General features: G+C 39.8%; 1 protein-coding gene across 2 annotated transcripts in view; it reads left to right on the top strand.

Moving 5' to 3' along the window:
* LOC110461899 (calcium-transporting ATPase type 2C member 1-like) overlaps window positions 1–16,728 on the top strand; it is a 42,013-nt gene that overhangs the window by 22,270 nt on the left and 3,015 nt on the right. Inside the window, exons 14-22 of one of the 2 annotated variants that reach the window (XM_021515626.1) lie at window positions 1,318–1,474; window positions 2,712–2,882; window positions 7,345–7,493; window positions 9,330–9,496; window positions 11,018–11,086; window positions 12,250–12,366; window positions 12,691–12,838; window positions 12,981–13,076; window positions 15,963–16,104. In XM_021515626.1, the coding sequence (XP_021371301.1) occupies window positions 1,318–1,474; window positions 2,712–2,882; window positions 7,345–7,493; window positions 9,330–9,496; window positions 11,018–11,086; window positions 12,250–12,366; window positions 12,691–12,838; window positions 12,981–13,076; window positions 15,963–16,104 (1,216 nt within the window). The other variant, XM_021515627.1, reaches the window with a different exon arrangement.

The raw sequence follows: 16,728 nt of genomic DNA on the forward strand, positions 1-16,728 counted from the left end.
TGGCCCTTTGTTTATTTTAAATACCGAAATTTGTCCGCAGTATAAGTTGCATGTTATTTCACCTACGTTGACCAAACTTACCATATTTATGTATCTTGCAATTGGGAAGGTGGAATCTCTCGCACTAAAATCGGGTTTTGTGCCCCACTATATACAGAGTAATGGTCCTTTGTTTATTTTCAATACCGAAGTTTGTCCACGGCATAACTTCCATGTTATTTCACCTACGTTAACCAAAGCTATAGTTGTAATATATCTTAAGAGTGTCGTATTCTAAATTTGGGTCTCGTGCCCCACTATATAAAGAGATATGGCCCTTTGTTGATTTTTTATACCGAAGTTTGTCTATTGGCTGATAAGGGGAGACATATATTTTTGTTCACAAAAACAAAATTCTAGTTTTTTGTGTATTTTACTTAAAGTGAATAGTTTCATATGTAAATTCTTGAAATGTGTGATTTGCTAGGATGCTTAGTTAATATTGATAGTAATAATCCATGCAGTAATGTTTTTGCAGAAGATTAGAATCACAAATGAGTTGCCTCACAAATTAGTATCATTTTCTCAAACTGAGTAGGTGCAAGGTCTTGATTCTATTTCTTTTTTTTAGTTTATAGAACTTAAGTATGATAATGTATTAAGAGGGCATTGATTAAATTGGATCTGTCTCCACTAGTGATAAGATTAGGTCTGTATTCACATTGATCACACTTGTATAGTCTGTTTCCAGTAGTTGTATGAAAAGCCTTTTGTAATCCATTCAATTTGGTGACCCTATTTGTAATACACAGTGCAGCATGTAGTGGATAGATTATGGTCTGTCACATCACATTTAAGAATGTTAAATTCACTTTTGAAAGTCATAAACATTTGTAAGTTCACCTGTTTGCTGTTTTAATGTTGTTTTTCTTACTCACCAGACACAGTGCCTTTTCTACATCCATAGGTGTTCATTGAACGTTTTGTCCTTCTCTGTATGTGTCATTTGATATTTTGTGAGATTATGCTGTATTCATTTCTTCTGTAGTGAAAAACAATGGTTGAGGCTCCAACATACTTAAATTGATAAATCTGCAGTTTGTAACTAATTCAAAATATTTTGATAAATTTCTAAGAATATATGATTTTGTGTAAAAAGTTGTTTATAAACCAACCTTACATTAGTTATTTTTGGTAAATATATTGTATGTTTACATCTAGGTAAATATATTGTATGTTTACATCTAGGTTAAGATATTGTATGTTTACATCTAGGTAAATATATTGTATGTTTACCTCCATGACTCTGTTTTTACTAGGTATTTTGTGTATTTGCAGAGTAAGGAGATGATTTACTTTGTGAAGGGAGCTATTGAGAAAGTGCTGAGTAACTGTGTGAGGTACAACAGTGAGGGTACTTGTCTACCCATATCTGATAAACATAAGATGGAGTATACGGAGCAAGCAGTCAGGATGGGCAGTGCAGGTCTGCGTGGTGAGTCAATAGTCGGGACAAATCCGGTCACAACTGCTGTAACTTGGCGTTTAGGCTAACCCATGTTTTGGACCCTTACTCCCGACTGTTAAGGCAACAGTCTTAGCTAATGGTCCAACAAAACATCAATGTGAGCTACATTTATTTAGATACCTAGTTTTGGCCATGTTGTTGAGTGCTCTTTGTGTGTGTAGACGGATTCAGTCAGTTTATTGAGTAGGTGTTTGGATGTATATGACATGTTATAAAGTTATCGTTTTCTTGGCCATGCTGTTAGATTGTGCTCTTTATCATATTTTTGGCCAGTGACATAAGTGTCAGCCTCTGAAACCTCCAATGAGGAAGATCTCCCTCATTCCACATTTTTCAAATGAAGGAGAAGGTGCGTGAAATGTGACTGAAACTGCTTTGCTCAATTTAATGTATCAAAATAACTCGAAAAAGCATTCATTTGATTCAGACACACCTGTTATGATCATTACAACCACCCTGTAGTAACTAGGAGATCATTTGATCACAGGATGTTGATTTTGAGTTTTGTGTGAGTTTGGACTTGAATGAAGGAGTTTCGAGGGAGATTGGTAATTTTTTGTCAAAATGAGGGAGTCGTCCTCCTAATGAGGGAGGGTTGACAGCTAAGTAAATTATGGAGTCTCCCTCCTACTGAGGAAGTCTCCCTCCTAATGAGGGAGGGTTGACAGCTATGTAAATGAGGAAGTCTCCCTCCTAATGAGAGAGTGTTGACAGCTATGCAGTGACATAAATTGAGTTCTGTCATATATAAAACTGAAATCTTTCACATTGTGACAGATGTGAAAGGTGATATTTGTCACATTGTGACAGATGTGAGTGGTGATGTATTCCACATTGTGACAGATGTGAGTGGTGATGTTTTCCACATTGTGACAGATGTCATGTTTGATACTGACCAATCAAACTTGTTCTGGTTGTTCATTGAATCCAACTCCACAGATCTTCTGATCAAAAGCAGATGAAGCAACAGTACAATAAGTAGAATTTTTTTTTAACCTCTTTGACTCATACCAAAAGAATTAAAACTATTCTAAAGAGAAATTAAACTATTTTTTTTAAAGATTTGTTGTATCTGAATCACTAAATACAGATAACTTAATGTACTTGTAGATAACTTAATGTACTTGTAGATAACTTAATGTACTTGTAGATAACTTAATGTACTTGTAGATAACTTTGATCAAGTTGTGTTACTGTATTACAGTATTGGCGATGGCGTATGGACCTGACCCACAAAGCCTTGTATTTGTGGGTATGGTTGGGATTATTGACCCACCCCGCCCTGGGGTCCGGGAGTCCATCTCAACCCTAATCAGTGGGGGTGTGGCCATCAAGATGGTGACTGGTGATGCAGAAGAAACTGCCAAGGCTATAGGTATGTAAACATAACAAGTCCTTCCTTAGAACAGAAACTGATTCACTTGAATGTGTAATAAAATTGTTTCCCTCTTTTTCTCTCTCCTAATCAACATAGGCCTCTTCCAGAAACTATCTTTTCATCTGCTCTTTAATTAAAATACAAACTAAAAACTTAATGAAGACAAGAAACAATTTTACCAGATTGTGCCTAAATAAGCAGCATCTGTTATATTCAGAGATTTTTTAGAGGGCTGAAACAGGTTGCCCTGATGCTGTTTGTCATGCCCCACCCTACCATTACACCAGACATCATAGAACTCACAGGTGACTAGGCTTGGTAGTCAGTTATCATTACACCAGACATCATAGAACTCACAGGTGACTAGGCTTGGTAGTCAGTTATCATTACACCAGACATCATAGAACTCACAGGTGACTAGGCTTGGTAGTCAGTTATCATTACACCAGACATCATAGAACTCACAGGTGACTAGGCTTGGTAGTCAGTTACCATTACACCAGACATCATAGAACTCACAGGTGACTAGGCTTGGTAGTCAGTTATCATTACACCAGACATCATAGAACTCACAGGTGACTAGGCTTGGTAGTCAGTTATCATTACACCAGACATCATAGAACTCACAGGTGACTAGGCTTGGTAGTCAGTTACCATTACACCAGACATCATAGAACTCACAGGTGACTAGGCTTGGTAGTCAGTTACCATTACACCAGACATCATAGAACTCACAGGTGACTAGGCTTGGTAGTCAGTTATCATTACACCAGACATCATAGAACTCACAGGTGACTAGGCTTGGTAGTCAGTTATCATTACACCAGACATCATAGAACTCACAGGTGACTAGGCTTGGTAGTCAGTTACCATTACACCAGACATCATAGAACTCACAGGTGACTAGGCTTGGTAGTCAGTTATCATTACACCAGACATCATAGAACTCACAGGTGACTAGGCTTGGTAGTCAGTTACCATTACACCAGACATCATAGAACTCACAGGTGACTAGGCTTGGTAGTCAGTTATCATTACACCAGACATCATAGAACTCACAGGTGACTAGGCTTGGTAGTCAGTTATCATTACACCAGACATCATAGAACTCACAGGTGACTAGGCTTGGTAGTCAGTTATCATTACACCAGACATCATAGAACTCACAGGTGACTAGGCTTGGTAGTCAGTTATCATTACACCAGACATCATAGAACTCACAGGTGACTAGGCTTGGTAGTCAGTTATCATTACACCAGACATCATAGAACTCACAGGTGACTAGGCTTGGTAGTCAGTTATCATTACACCAGACATCATAGAACTCACAGGTGACTAGGCTTGGTAGTCAGTTATCATTACACCAGACATCATAGAACTCACAGGTGACTAGGCTTGGTAGTCAGTTATCATTACACCAGACATCATAGAACTCACAGGTGACTAGGCTTGGTAGTCAGTTATCATTACACCAGACATCATAGAACTCACAGGTGACTAGGCTTGGTAGTCAGTTATCATTACACCAGACATCATAGAACTCACAGGTGACTAGGCTTGGTAGTCAGTTATCATTACACCAGACATCATAGAACTCACAGGTGACTAGGCTTGGTAGTCAGTTATCATTACACCAGACATCATAGAACTCACAGGTGACTAGGCTTGGTAGTCAGTTATCATTACACCAGACATCATAGAACTCACAGGTGACTAGGCTTGGTAGTCAGTTATCATTACACCAGACATCATAGAACTCACAGGTGACTAGGCTTGGTAGTCAGTTATCATTACACCAGACATCATAGAACTCACAGGTGACTAGGCTTGGTAGTCAGTTATCATTACACCAGACATCATAGAACTCACAGGTGACTAGGCTTGGTAGTCAGTTACCATTACACCAGACATCATAGAACTCACAGGTGACTAGGCTTGGTAGTCAGTTATCATTACACCAGACATCATAGAACTCACAGGTGACTAGGCTTGGTAGTCAGTTATCATTACACCAGACATCATAGAACTCACAGGTGACTAGGCTTGGTAGTCAGTTATCATTACACCAGACATCATAGAACTCACAGGTGACTAGGCTTGGTAGTCAGTTATCATTACACCAGACATCATAGAACTCACAGGTGACTAGGCTTGGTAGTCAGTTACCATTACACCAGACATCATAGAACTCACAGGTGACTAGGCTTGGTAGTCAGTTATCATTACACCAGACATCATAGAACTCACAGGTGACTAGGCTTGGTAGTCAGTTATCATTACACCAGACATCATAGAACTCACAGGTGACTAGGCTTGGTAGTCAGTTATCATTACACCAGACATCATAGAACTCACAGGTGACTAGGCTTGGTAGTCAGTTATCATTACACCAGACATCATAGAACTCACAGGTGACTAGGCTTGGTAGTCAGTTATCATTACACCAGACATCATAGAACTCACAGGTGACTAGGCTTGGTAGTCAGTTATCATTACACCAGACATCATAGAACTCACAGGTGACTAGGCTTGGTAGTCAGTTATCATTACACCAGACATCATAGAACTCACAGGTGACTAGGCTTGGTAGTCAGTTATCATTACACCAGACATCATAGAACTCACAGGTGACTAGGCTTGGTAGTCAGTTATCATTACACCAGACATCATAGAACTCACAGGTGACTAGGCTTGGTAGTCTGTTACCATTATACCAGACATCATAGAACTCACAGGTGACTAGGCTTGGTGGTTAGTTACCATTACACCAGACATCATATAACTCACAGGTGACTAGGCTTGGTGGTCAGTTACCATTACACCAGACATCATAGAACTCACAGGAAACTAGGCTTGGTAATCAGTTACCATTACACCAGACATCATAGAACTCACAGGTGGCTAGGCTTGGTAGTCAGTTACCATTACACCAGCCTTCATAGAACTCACAGGTGACTAGGCTTGGTGGTTAGGTACCATTACACCAGACATCATATAACTCACAGTATCATTTCACCAGACATCATAGAACTCACAGGTGACTAGGCTTTGTAGTCAGTTACCATTACACCAGACTTCATATAACTCACAGGAGACTAGGCTTGGTAGTTAGTTACCATTACACCAGACATCATATAACTCACAGTATCATTTCACCAGACATCATAGAACTCACAGGTGACTAGGCTTGATAGTCAGTTATCATTACACCAGACATCATAGGACTCACAGGTGACTAGGCTTGGTAGTCAGTTTCCATTACACCAGACTTCATAGAACTCACAGGGGACTAGGCTTGGTAGTCTGTTACCATTATACCAGGTGACTAGGCTTGGTAGTCAGTTATCATTACACCAGACATCATAGGACTCACAGGTGACTAGGCTTGGTAGTCAGTTTCCATTACACCAGACTTCATAGAACTCACAGGAGACTAGGCTTGGTAGTCAGATACCATTACACCAGACTTCATAGAACTCACAAGAGACTAGGCTTGGTAGTCAGTTACCATTACACCGGACTTCATAGAACTCACAGGTGACTAGGCTTTGTAGTCAGTTACCATTACACCAGACTTCATATAACTCACAGGAGACTAGGCTTGGCAGTCAGTTACCATTACACAAGACATCATAGAACTCACAGGTGACTAGGCTTGGGAGTCAGTTACCATTACACCAGACATCATAGAACTCACAGGTGACTAGTCTTGTTAGTCAGTTATCATTACACCAGACATCATAGGACTCACAGGTGACTAGGCTTGGTAGTCAGTTTCCATTACACCAGACTTCATAGAACTCACAGGCGACTAGGCTTGGTAGTCAGTTACCATTACACCAGCCTTCATAGAACTCACAGGTGACTAGGCTTGGGAGTCAGTTATCATTACACCAGAAATCATAGAACTCACAGGTGACTAGGGTAGTCTGTTACCATTATACCAGACATCATAGAACTCACAGATGACTAGGCTTGGTAGTCAATTACCATTACACCAGACATCATAGAACTCACAGGTGGCTAGGCTTGGTAGTCAGTTACCATTACACCAAACTTCATAGAACTCACAGGTGACTAGGCTTTGTAGTCAGTTATCATTACACCAGACATCATAGGACTCACAGGTGACTAGGCTTGGTAGTCAGTTATCATTACACCAGAAATCATAGAACTCACAGGTGACTAGGCTTGGTAGTCAGTTATCTATCAGCAGAATGGTTCAGGTGTATCAATAACAGTTGGCACTTACATCATGTGTGTATTTGACTTGTGAGATAAAATGATATTAATCAGTATTTGAGGATAGAATAAACAGTATTTATATTATTCAATGAATACTGTTTTTAAATATTTCTTTACAAGTAATCTCCTGTTATATCACATGTAGTTTAGCCCTGTATATGTGAAGTAGTGGGTACACTATGTTGTTGTTGCTGAGTGGTTGATCTGTCTACAGGTGCTCGACTTGGATTGTATGCCACGGGAAACAGAACTTTGTCTGGTGACCAGGTAGAAAAAATGGATACTGAATCACTCAAAGACGTCATCAACAATACCACTGTGTTTTATAGAACCACACCAAGACACAAAGTCAAGATTGTAAAGGTAATACAGATTCCTTCTCCAGACAGCCCAGGCCACAACACCACTTGTCTATAGAACTATGCACGGACATTATTAATATAAAGATTGTAAAGGTAATACAGATTCCTTCTCCAGACAGCCCAGGCCACCACACCACTTCTCTATAGAACTATACACAGACATTATTAATATAAAGATTGTAAAGGTAATACAGATTCTTTCTCCAGACAGCCCAGGCCACCACACCACTCCTCTATAGAACTATACACAGACATTATTAATATAAAGATTGTAAAGGTAATACGGATTCTTTCTCCAGACAGCCCAGGCCACCACACCACTCCTCTATAGAACTATACACAGACATTATTAATATAAAGATTGTAAAGGTAATACGGATTCTTTCTCCAGACAGCCCAGGCCACCACACCACTCCTCTATAGAACTATACACAGACATTATTAATATAAAGATTGTAAAGGTAATACGGATTCTTTCTCCAGACAGCCCAGGCCACCACACCACTCCTCTATAGAACTATACACAGACATTATTAATATAAAGATTGTAAAGGTAATACGGATTCTTTCTCCAGACAGCCCAGGCCACCACACCACTCCTCTATAGAACTATACACAGACATTATTAATATAAAGATTGTAAAGGTAATACGGATTCTTTCTCCAGACAGCCCAGGCCACCACACCACTCCTCTATAGAACTATACACAGACATTATTAATATAAAGATTGTAAAGGTAATACGGATTCTTTCTCCAGACAGCCCAGGCCACCACACCACTCCTCTATAGAACTATACACAGACATTATTAATATAAAGATTGTAAAGGTAATACGGATTCTTTCTCCAGACAGCCCAGGCCACCACACCACTCCTCTATAGAACTATACACAGACATTATTAATATAAAGATTGTAAAGGTAATACGGATTCTTTCTCCAGACAGCCCAGGCCACCACACCACTCCTCTATAGAACTATACACAGACATTATTAATATAAAGATTGTAAAGGTAATACGGATTCTTTCTCCAGACAGCCCAGGCCACCACACCACTCCTCTATAGAACTATACACAGACATTATTAATATAAAGATTGTAAAGGTAATACGGATTCTTTCTCCAGACAGCCCAGGCCACCACACCACTCCTCTATAGAACTATACACAGACATTATTAATATAAAGATTGTAAAGGTAATACGGATTCTTTCTCCAGACAGCCCAGGCCACCACACCACTCCTCTATAGAACTATACACAGACATTATTAATATAAAGATTGTAAAGGTAATACGGATTCTTTCTCCAGACAGCCCAGGCCACCACACCACTCCTCTATAGAACTATACACAGACATTATTAATATAAAGATTGTAAAGGTAATACGGATTCTTTCTCCAGACAGCCCAGGCCACCACACCACTCCTCTATAGAACTATACACAGACATTATTAATATAAAGATTGTAAAGGTAATACGGATTCTTTCTCCAGACAGCCCAGGCCACCACACCACTCCTCTATAGAACTATACACAGACATTATTAATATAAAGATTGTAAAGGTATAACTGGTAAACATCACATTTACTCTAAATGTAGTGTAGTCCTTATAACAAATAATGTTCTGCTATTTCATGTCAAGTATAGAGATAGAGAACATGAAACCATAGATTTGTGAAGAGTTTTTTGGTAAAACATGTAATTTGAAACTATATTGGTAAACAGCTTCTGCCCCAACAAGATTTATTCCAGCTTGATGTCAGCTTGTTAACCCCTATGAGAATCCTACTATTCCGTACCACCATCATGTAGTGACTGTTGTGTTTGTTCCCAGGCCCTGCAGTCTCTCGGCCATGTTGTGGGTATGACCGGTGACGGTGTTAACGATGCTGTAGCACTGAAGACATCCGATATCGGGATCTCCATGGGGCGGTCGGGTACTGATGTGTCCAAGGAGGCAGCGGACATGATACTGGTCGACGATGACTTCTCTGTCACACTGTAAGTAGGGCTGGTTCATACCTGTTGTATTTCAGTGCTGAATAAAAACCAGCTATATACACAGTTTAATGGCAGAGCTAAAAATACATTCTGTGAGAGACAAATATAGGGGTTAATAATAATTGTATGACAAATCTATCATGTCATAGAAAACATCAAAGACAATACTGTATAGAGATACCAGACATGTATGACATACATTTTAAAGTAAATATAGATTACAGATATTTAAAATTTCCCCAACTAAATTAAGATAATTAGGGCCCCGTATCGGAGATACGGGTGCCCTATAGTAATCACCTTGTCTGTCTGTCTGTCTGTCTGTCTGTCTGTCCACAAATTTTGTTCCTGGCTGATAACTTAAGTATTTATTGACCGATGTACATGAAACTTGGTCAAGATGTTCAGTTCATAAAAATACACATTGAGGTAAAAAGTCATAGGTCAAGGTCATTAGGTTCAAAGGTCAAGGTCAAATTTTACATCTTTTTACTGATAAATATTTTGTTATGATGTTATGAAGCAAAGTTGATCAGGATTAAACAAGGAGTCAACAGACCAAAGGTCAAGGTCATTGGGTCAGGGGTCAAATTTTGTAGCTTTTCACTGGTGAACATTTCGCTATGACATTATGAAGCAAAGTTGTTCGGAATTAAACAAAGAGACGCACTGAGGTAAAAAGTCGAGGTCATAGGTCAAGGTCATTAGAATCAAATGTCAATGTCAAATTTGGCATCTTTTCACTGATGAACATTTTGTTATGACATGATGAAGCAAAGTTGATCAGAATTAAACAAGGAGTCAACTGACCAAAGGTCAAGGTCACTGGGTCAAAGGTGAAGGTTAAATTTTGTACTTTTTCCTGATGAACATTTTGTTATGACATTATGAAGCAATGTTGTTCAGAACTTAACACAGAGTCAACTGACCTTAGGGCCAGGTTACGCGGTCCAAAGGGTCAAGGTCAAGTTTTGTATTTTTCACTGAAGAACATTTTGTTATGATATTAAGAAGCAAAGTTGGTCGGAATTAAAGAATAAGTCAACTGACCAAAGATCAGGGTCATTGGTTTAATGGTTAAGGTCATTTGGGTCCAAAGGTCAAAGACAAAGTGGATCTCTGACTTTGACCCTGGCTCTTGATGGAGGAGGTATATAAGGTGAAATAAAACAAATCAAGCTAACAAATGAGTATTGCACCGGTATTTACATTTCTGTTAGCCCAGCAAATATGGAGGTGGAAGGAAACAAGACTCACATCATAGTACATGTAAAATGTATATTTTGCTTCCTTGCGATTCTTTTGGAAGTTCAAATGTCAAACGTCAAGCTCAGCTATATGGGCAAATCGCTTCTTGATGATTTTGGGGGATATATATTGCCACAAGACGGGGCCCTTACTTACCTGTCAGTGTTCTAGTTTTGTTAGGATCGGTAGTGGAATAACTGAAATTTCATAAACGAAGACATTCCAGCTCAGAATATGTAATTGCTCACATCTTCATTTGAAATTCATTTTCAGATCTGCCATCGAAGAAGGAAAAGCAATATTCTACAATATCAGAAATTTTGTCAGGTTTCAACTAAGCACGTGAGTAGATAAGCACTTCATCTGTCTTGTTCACTTGCCCCAGCTCTTCTTTATCTCCCACATAACAGAATATAACACCAAACACTCCTTCATGTCTTCAGTTATAATCAATTATTCTTTTCCCAGACAGTTAACACTAAGCCTATTTAAAACTTCTTGGTACCTTATTGAGCACTAGCTCATACATGATAATGTGTCCACAGGAGTATAGCCGCCCTGTTCCTGATAGCCCTGTCCACACTGATGTACCTAATTGTTTTTCCACAGGAGTATAGCCGCCCTGTCCCTGATAGCCCTGTCCACACTGATGTACCTAATTGTTTTTCCACAGGAGTATAGCCGCCCTGTCCCTGATAGCCCTGTCCACACTGATGTACCTAATTGTTTTTCCACAGGAGTATAGCCGCCCTGTCCCTGATAGCCCTGTCCACACTGATGTACCTAATTGTTTTTCCACAGGAGTATAGCCGCCCTGTCCCTGATAGCCCTGTCCACACTGATGTACCTAATTGTTTTTCCACAGGAGTATAGCCGCCCTGTCCCTGATAGCCCTGTCCACACTGATGTACCTAATTGTTTTTCCACAGGAGTATAGCCGCCCTGTCCCTGATAGCCCTGTCCACACTGATGTACCTAATTGTTTTTCCACAGGAGTATAGCCGCCCTGTCCCTGATAGCCCTGTCCACACTGATGTACCTAATTGTTTTTCCACAGGAGTATAGCCGCCCTGTCCCTGATAGCCCTGTCCACACTGATGTACCTAATTGTTTTTCCACAGGAGTATAGCCGCCCTGTCCCTGATAGCCCTGTCCACACTGATGTACCTAATTGTTTTTCCACAGGAGTATAGCCGCCCTGTCCCTGATAGCCCTGTCCACACTGATGTACCTAATTGTTTTTCCACAGGAGTATAGCCGCCCTGTCCCTGATAGCCCTGTCCACACTGATGTACCTAATTGTTTTTCCACAGGAGTATAGCCGCCCTGTCCCTGATAGCCCTGTCCACACTGATGTACCTAATTGTTTTTCCACAGGAGTATAGCCGCCCTGTCCCTGATAGCCCTGTCCACACTGATGTACCTAATTGTTTTTCCACAGGAGTATAGCCGCCCTGTCCCTGATAGCCCTGTCCACACTGATGTACCTAATTGTTTTTCCACAGGAGTATAGCCGCCCTGTCCCTGATAGCCCTGTCCACACTGATGCAACTGCCCAATCCTTTGAATGCCATGCAGATTCTGTGGATCAACATCATAATGGACGGCCCTCCAGCACAGAGGTTGGTAGCCTGATTCATTCTAAACATTGAAATATGAAGGTTTTTTTTATATTTTCTTTTCACTGCAAATTGATTCATCAATGATGGCTACAGTATTTGCTGTGAACATACAAGAAATCTGTCAATCAATGTGATATAGATTACATGGGTGAATCAAATAGCCATTGGAAAATAACATATAACTTTGTCAAATGAGTAATATTTGTATCAAATGGAAAAATATAATAAATATAATATTCCTTACTTCTTAATGATGAATACTGTTATATTTCTTGGGATAAAGGCATTGCATAAAACCTTGACATTTCTGACACTGTGTTTCAGTCTGGGTGTGGAGTCTGTGGACCATGATGTCATACGGCAGCCCCCACGCAAGGTCAAGGACCCCATCATCACCAAAAGTCTCATGGGTAGTGTCCTCATGTCAGCAGCCATCATTGTCGTGGGCACACTGTGGGTGTTCTGGAGGGAGGTGAGTCAGTCGTCCACTATAATCCTGTCTCCCAATAGTGTGTAACCCACACACCTGTTGCTTTATTAATTGGGTTCACCTGTGCCATGATACATCCAAACTGTTCACCTTTACCAACTAAAACATTGTTCTTATGTTCCAGATGAGCGACAACAAGATCACACCTAGAGATACAACTATGACCTTCACCTGTTTTGTATTCTTTGACATGTTTAATGCTCTCAGCTGTAGATCTCAGGTGAGTTATCAAGGCATGCTCTCAGCTGTAGATCTCAGGTAGGTTAACGAGGCATGCTCTCAGCTGTAGATCTCAGGTAAGTTAACGAGGCATGCTCTCAGCTATAGATCTCAGGTAGGTATATGAGGCATGCTCTCAGCTGTAGATCTCAGGTAAGTTAACAAGGCATGCTATCAGCTGTAGATCTCAGGTAGGTAAATGAGGCATGCTGTCATGTTAAAAAGTGGTACTATGACTGAATAAGTCTAAATTAATTGTTAATTTGTTGAAGAATTAAGATTAGTTCAGTAATAAGTACATGTATACACATACATACATTGTCGTACTATGTACTGTAAAAGTAATTATTTTGGTGGGCTCAAAAATTTAGAGTAATATCAAATAACTCGCGCACTCACAATATATGCAACAGGAAACTATAATCAGAACCTTAAATTAGCACAATCATAATTTAGTGCAATAAATAAGGTGCAAAAAGCACTAGAGTTAGAATACCACTAAAAGATGTACATTTACAGTATACAGTCGAATCTGCTCAAGTGACCATCTGTATTAAACGACCATCTGTTTTATGCGACCACTTTTCATTCCTCTCGACAGTTTTTACTATGTAATTCAACTGTATTAAGCGACCATCGGTCTAACACGACCAACGACCGTTAAACGACCACATTTGATAAATTTTAGCGACCATGTTTGACGAAAATATACCAAACGGTTGTTGAAATAGTCGTGGATCTCCAAATTTGCGACTGTCACCACATTTGATGAAGGGCTAATTCATGGTCTTTTTATCAAGTTCAATGAACAAATTTGAAAAAACAAATTTCCAAACTTATAATAAATTCATTGATGTGCAGAAACAAATATAAAGTATTTTTTCTAACTGCTTATATTGATGATTTAGCAGTGAAAATACGGACCGATATTTATCGCAGCTGAGTAAAACCATATTGAATGCACGAGTGTCCTGCAAGGCAATGTTACCTTTAACCCTACGATATCCTCAATCTGATTGGATGAAGTACACTGGCGGGTTTTCATTTCCTGTGGGGCGGGGCCCAATAGGGGAAACATAGCAAAATATTCTTTAAAATCCTTCTTCTTCTGTAGGAATGAAAGGATTTGGTTTATATTTGGTCTGAAGCATTCTTGGGTGAAGGGGAACCAATGTTGTATAAACCATGGGTCTGGTCCCCCTGGGGGCAGAAGGGCGGGGCCCAATAGTAGAAATAGAGGTAAAACCTTTAAAATCCTTCTCCTACCATCGGGATTAAGGGATTTTATCCTTATTTAGTCTGGAGCATCCTTTGGCCAAGATGACTCAATTTTGTATAAGCAGTGGGTGTGGTCTCCCAGGGGGCAGAAGGGCGGGGCCCAATAGTAGAAATAGAGGTAAACCTTTAAAATCCTTCTCCAACCATCGGGATTAAGGGATTTTATCCTTATTTTGTCTGGAGCAACCTTGGGTCAAGGGGACTCAATTTTGTATAATTGGTGGGTATGACGCCCTAGGGGCATAGGGATGGGGCTCTGTTTGAAGTTTGTTCTCACTCTATCTCAAGTGCTGGATGGATCTTTCTGAAATTTCATATGTACTTACAGCACCTACCATGGAGTGCTAAATCTTCACTTCGTACCAATTATTTTAAACATATTCAGGTGAGCGATACAGGCCCTCTGGGGCTCTTGTTTAATTTCCCTTGGGTGGTCGCATAATACAGATTCCACTGTACACACAGTCAATCCACTGATAAGTAGGGATCTGAGCTACATACAGGTGACTGATGAGTAGGGATTTGAGCTACATACAGGTGACTGATAAGTAGGGATGTGAGCTACATACAGGTGACTGATAAGTAGAGATCTGAGCTACATACAGGTGACTGATAAGTAGGAATGTGAGCTACATACTGGTGACTGATAAGTAGGGATGTGAGCTACATACAGGTGACTAATAAGTAGGGATCTGAGCTACATACAGGTGACTGCTAGGTAGGAATGTTAGCTACATACAGGTGACTGATAAGTAGGGATTTGAGCTACATACAGTTGACTGATAAGTAGGAATGTGAGCTACATACAGGCGACTGATAAGTAGGGATGTGAGCTACATACAGGTGACTAATAAGTAGGGATCTGAGCTACATACAGGTGACTGATAAGTAGGGATCTGAGCTACATACAGGTGACTGCTAGGTAGGAATGTGAGCTACATACAGGTGACTGATAAGTAGGGATTTGAGCTACATACAGGTGACTGATAAGTAGGAATGTGAGCTACATACAGGTGACTGATAAGTAGGGATCTGAGCTACATACAGGTGACTGATAAGTAGGAATGTGACCTACATACAGGTGACTGATAAGTAAGGATGTGAGCTACATACAGGTGACTGATAAGTAAGGATCTGAGCTACATACCGGCGACTGATAAGTAGGGATGTGAGCTACATACAGGTGACTGATAAGAAGGGATCTGAGCTACATACCGGTGACTGATAAGTAAGGATGTGAGCTACATACCGGTGACTGATAAGTAAGGATGTGAGCTACATACACTTGACTGATAAGTAGGGATCTGAGATACATACCGGTGACTGATAAGTAAGGATGTGAGCTACATACCGGTGACTGATAAGTAAGGATGTGAGCTACATACCGGTGACTGATAAGTAGGGATCTGAGCTACATACAGGTGACTGATAAGTAGGGATGTGAGCTACACACCGGTGACTGATAAGTAAGGATGTGAGCTACATACACTTGACTGATAAGTAGGGATCTGAGCTACATACAGGTGACTGCCTAAAGGTAATGAAGAATATTACACTCTTTCATCTGTTGTATCATAGTTGTACACCACACTCTTTTATTTCATTCCAGGAGAAGTCAATATTTCAAATAGGACTTTTTACCAACAAAGTATTTCTGACAGCAGTGGTTGGCTCCATCATTGGCCAGCTCCTCGTCATCTACTTTCCCCCTCTACAGGCTATATTCCAGACAGAGGCCCTGTATTTTCAAGGTGAGCCCTGCAACTTACTGTTAATACAAAATGTATAAAATTGCAATTGTATTTCCTATCAATATGGAGATAGTGATTAGATATCATAAATTTTCCTTCTCCTCACTAATTCCAAACTTGTTCAACTATTAACTAACGTGAAAACTGTAATATAAGTGAGGGTTGACTTTATTAGTGAAAAACTGAAATATAAATATGGCAACCATGAACATTTATCTCATAGGTTAAATGGCTGTAATTTATGCAATTGTATTTCTATATTCGTTCAATTTATAACTTCTTAATCAAAGTTTTCAATGATAAATGTTCTTCACTTAGAGCAGGGGAGACATTTGTAGGCATATGTTTTATCACTGGAGGGTGTATATTTATCTTTTTTTGGACTCTTTGTTTATAACTTGAAAATGTTTTGAAGAAATAAATATCCCTGTTGCCATCCAAATTAGTGCTATTTTCTGACAAATTATTGAAATAGCAATGGTGACCTTTATCTTGTCTTTGACCTTTGCTCACAATTGACCTTGGTATAAATTCTGATCTAAATCTGTTAACAAATAAAGTTTCTTCAGTTGATTCACTTTCTATATAAAATAAAGGTGACCTCGACCTTGGAGCCCTGAAACA

The sequence above is a fragment of the Mizuhopecten yessoensis genome, unplaced genomic scaffold, assembly GCF_002113885.1.
Source record: "Mizuhopecten yessoensis strain PY_sf001 unplaced genomic scaffold, ASM211388v2 scaffold10703, whole genome shotgun sequence".
NCBI lineage: Eukaryota > Metazoa > Mollusca > Bivalvia > Pectinida > Pectinidae > Mizuhopecten > Mizuhopecten yessoensis.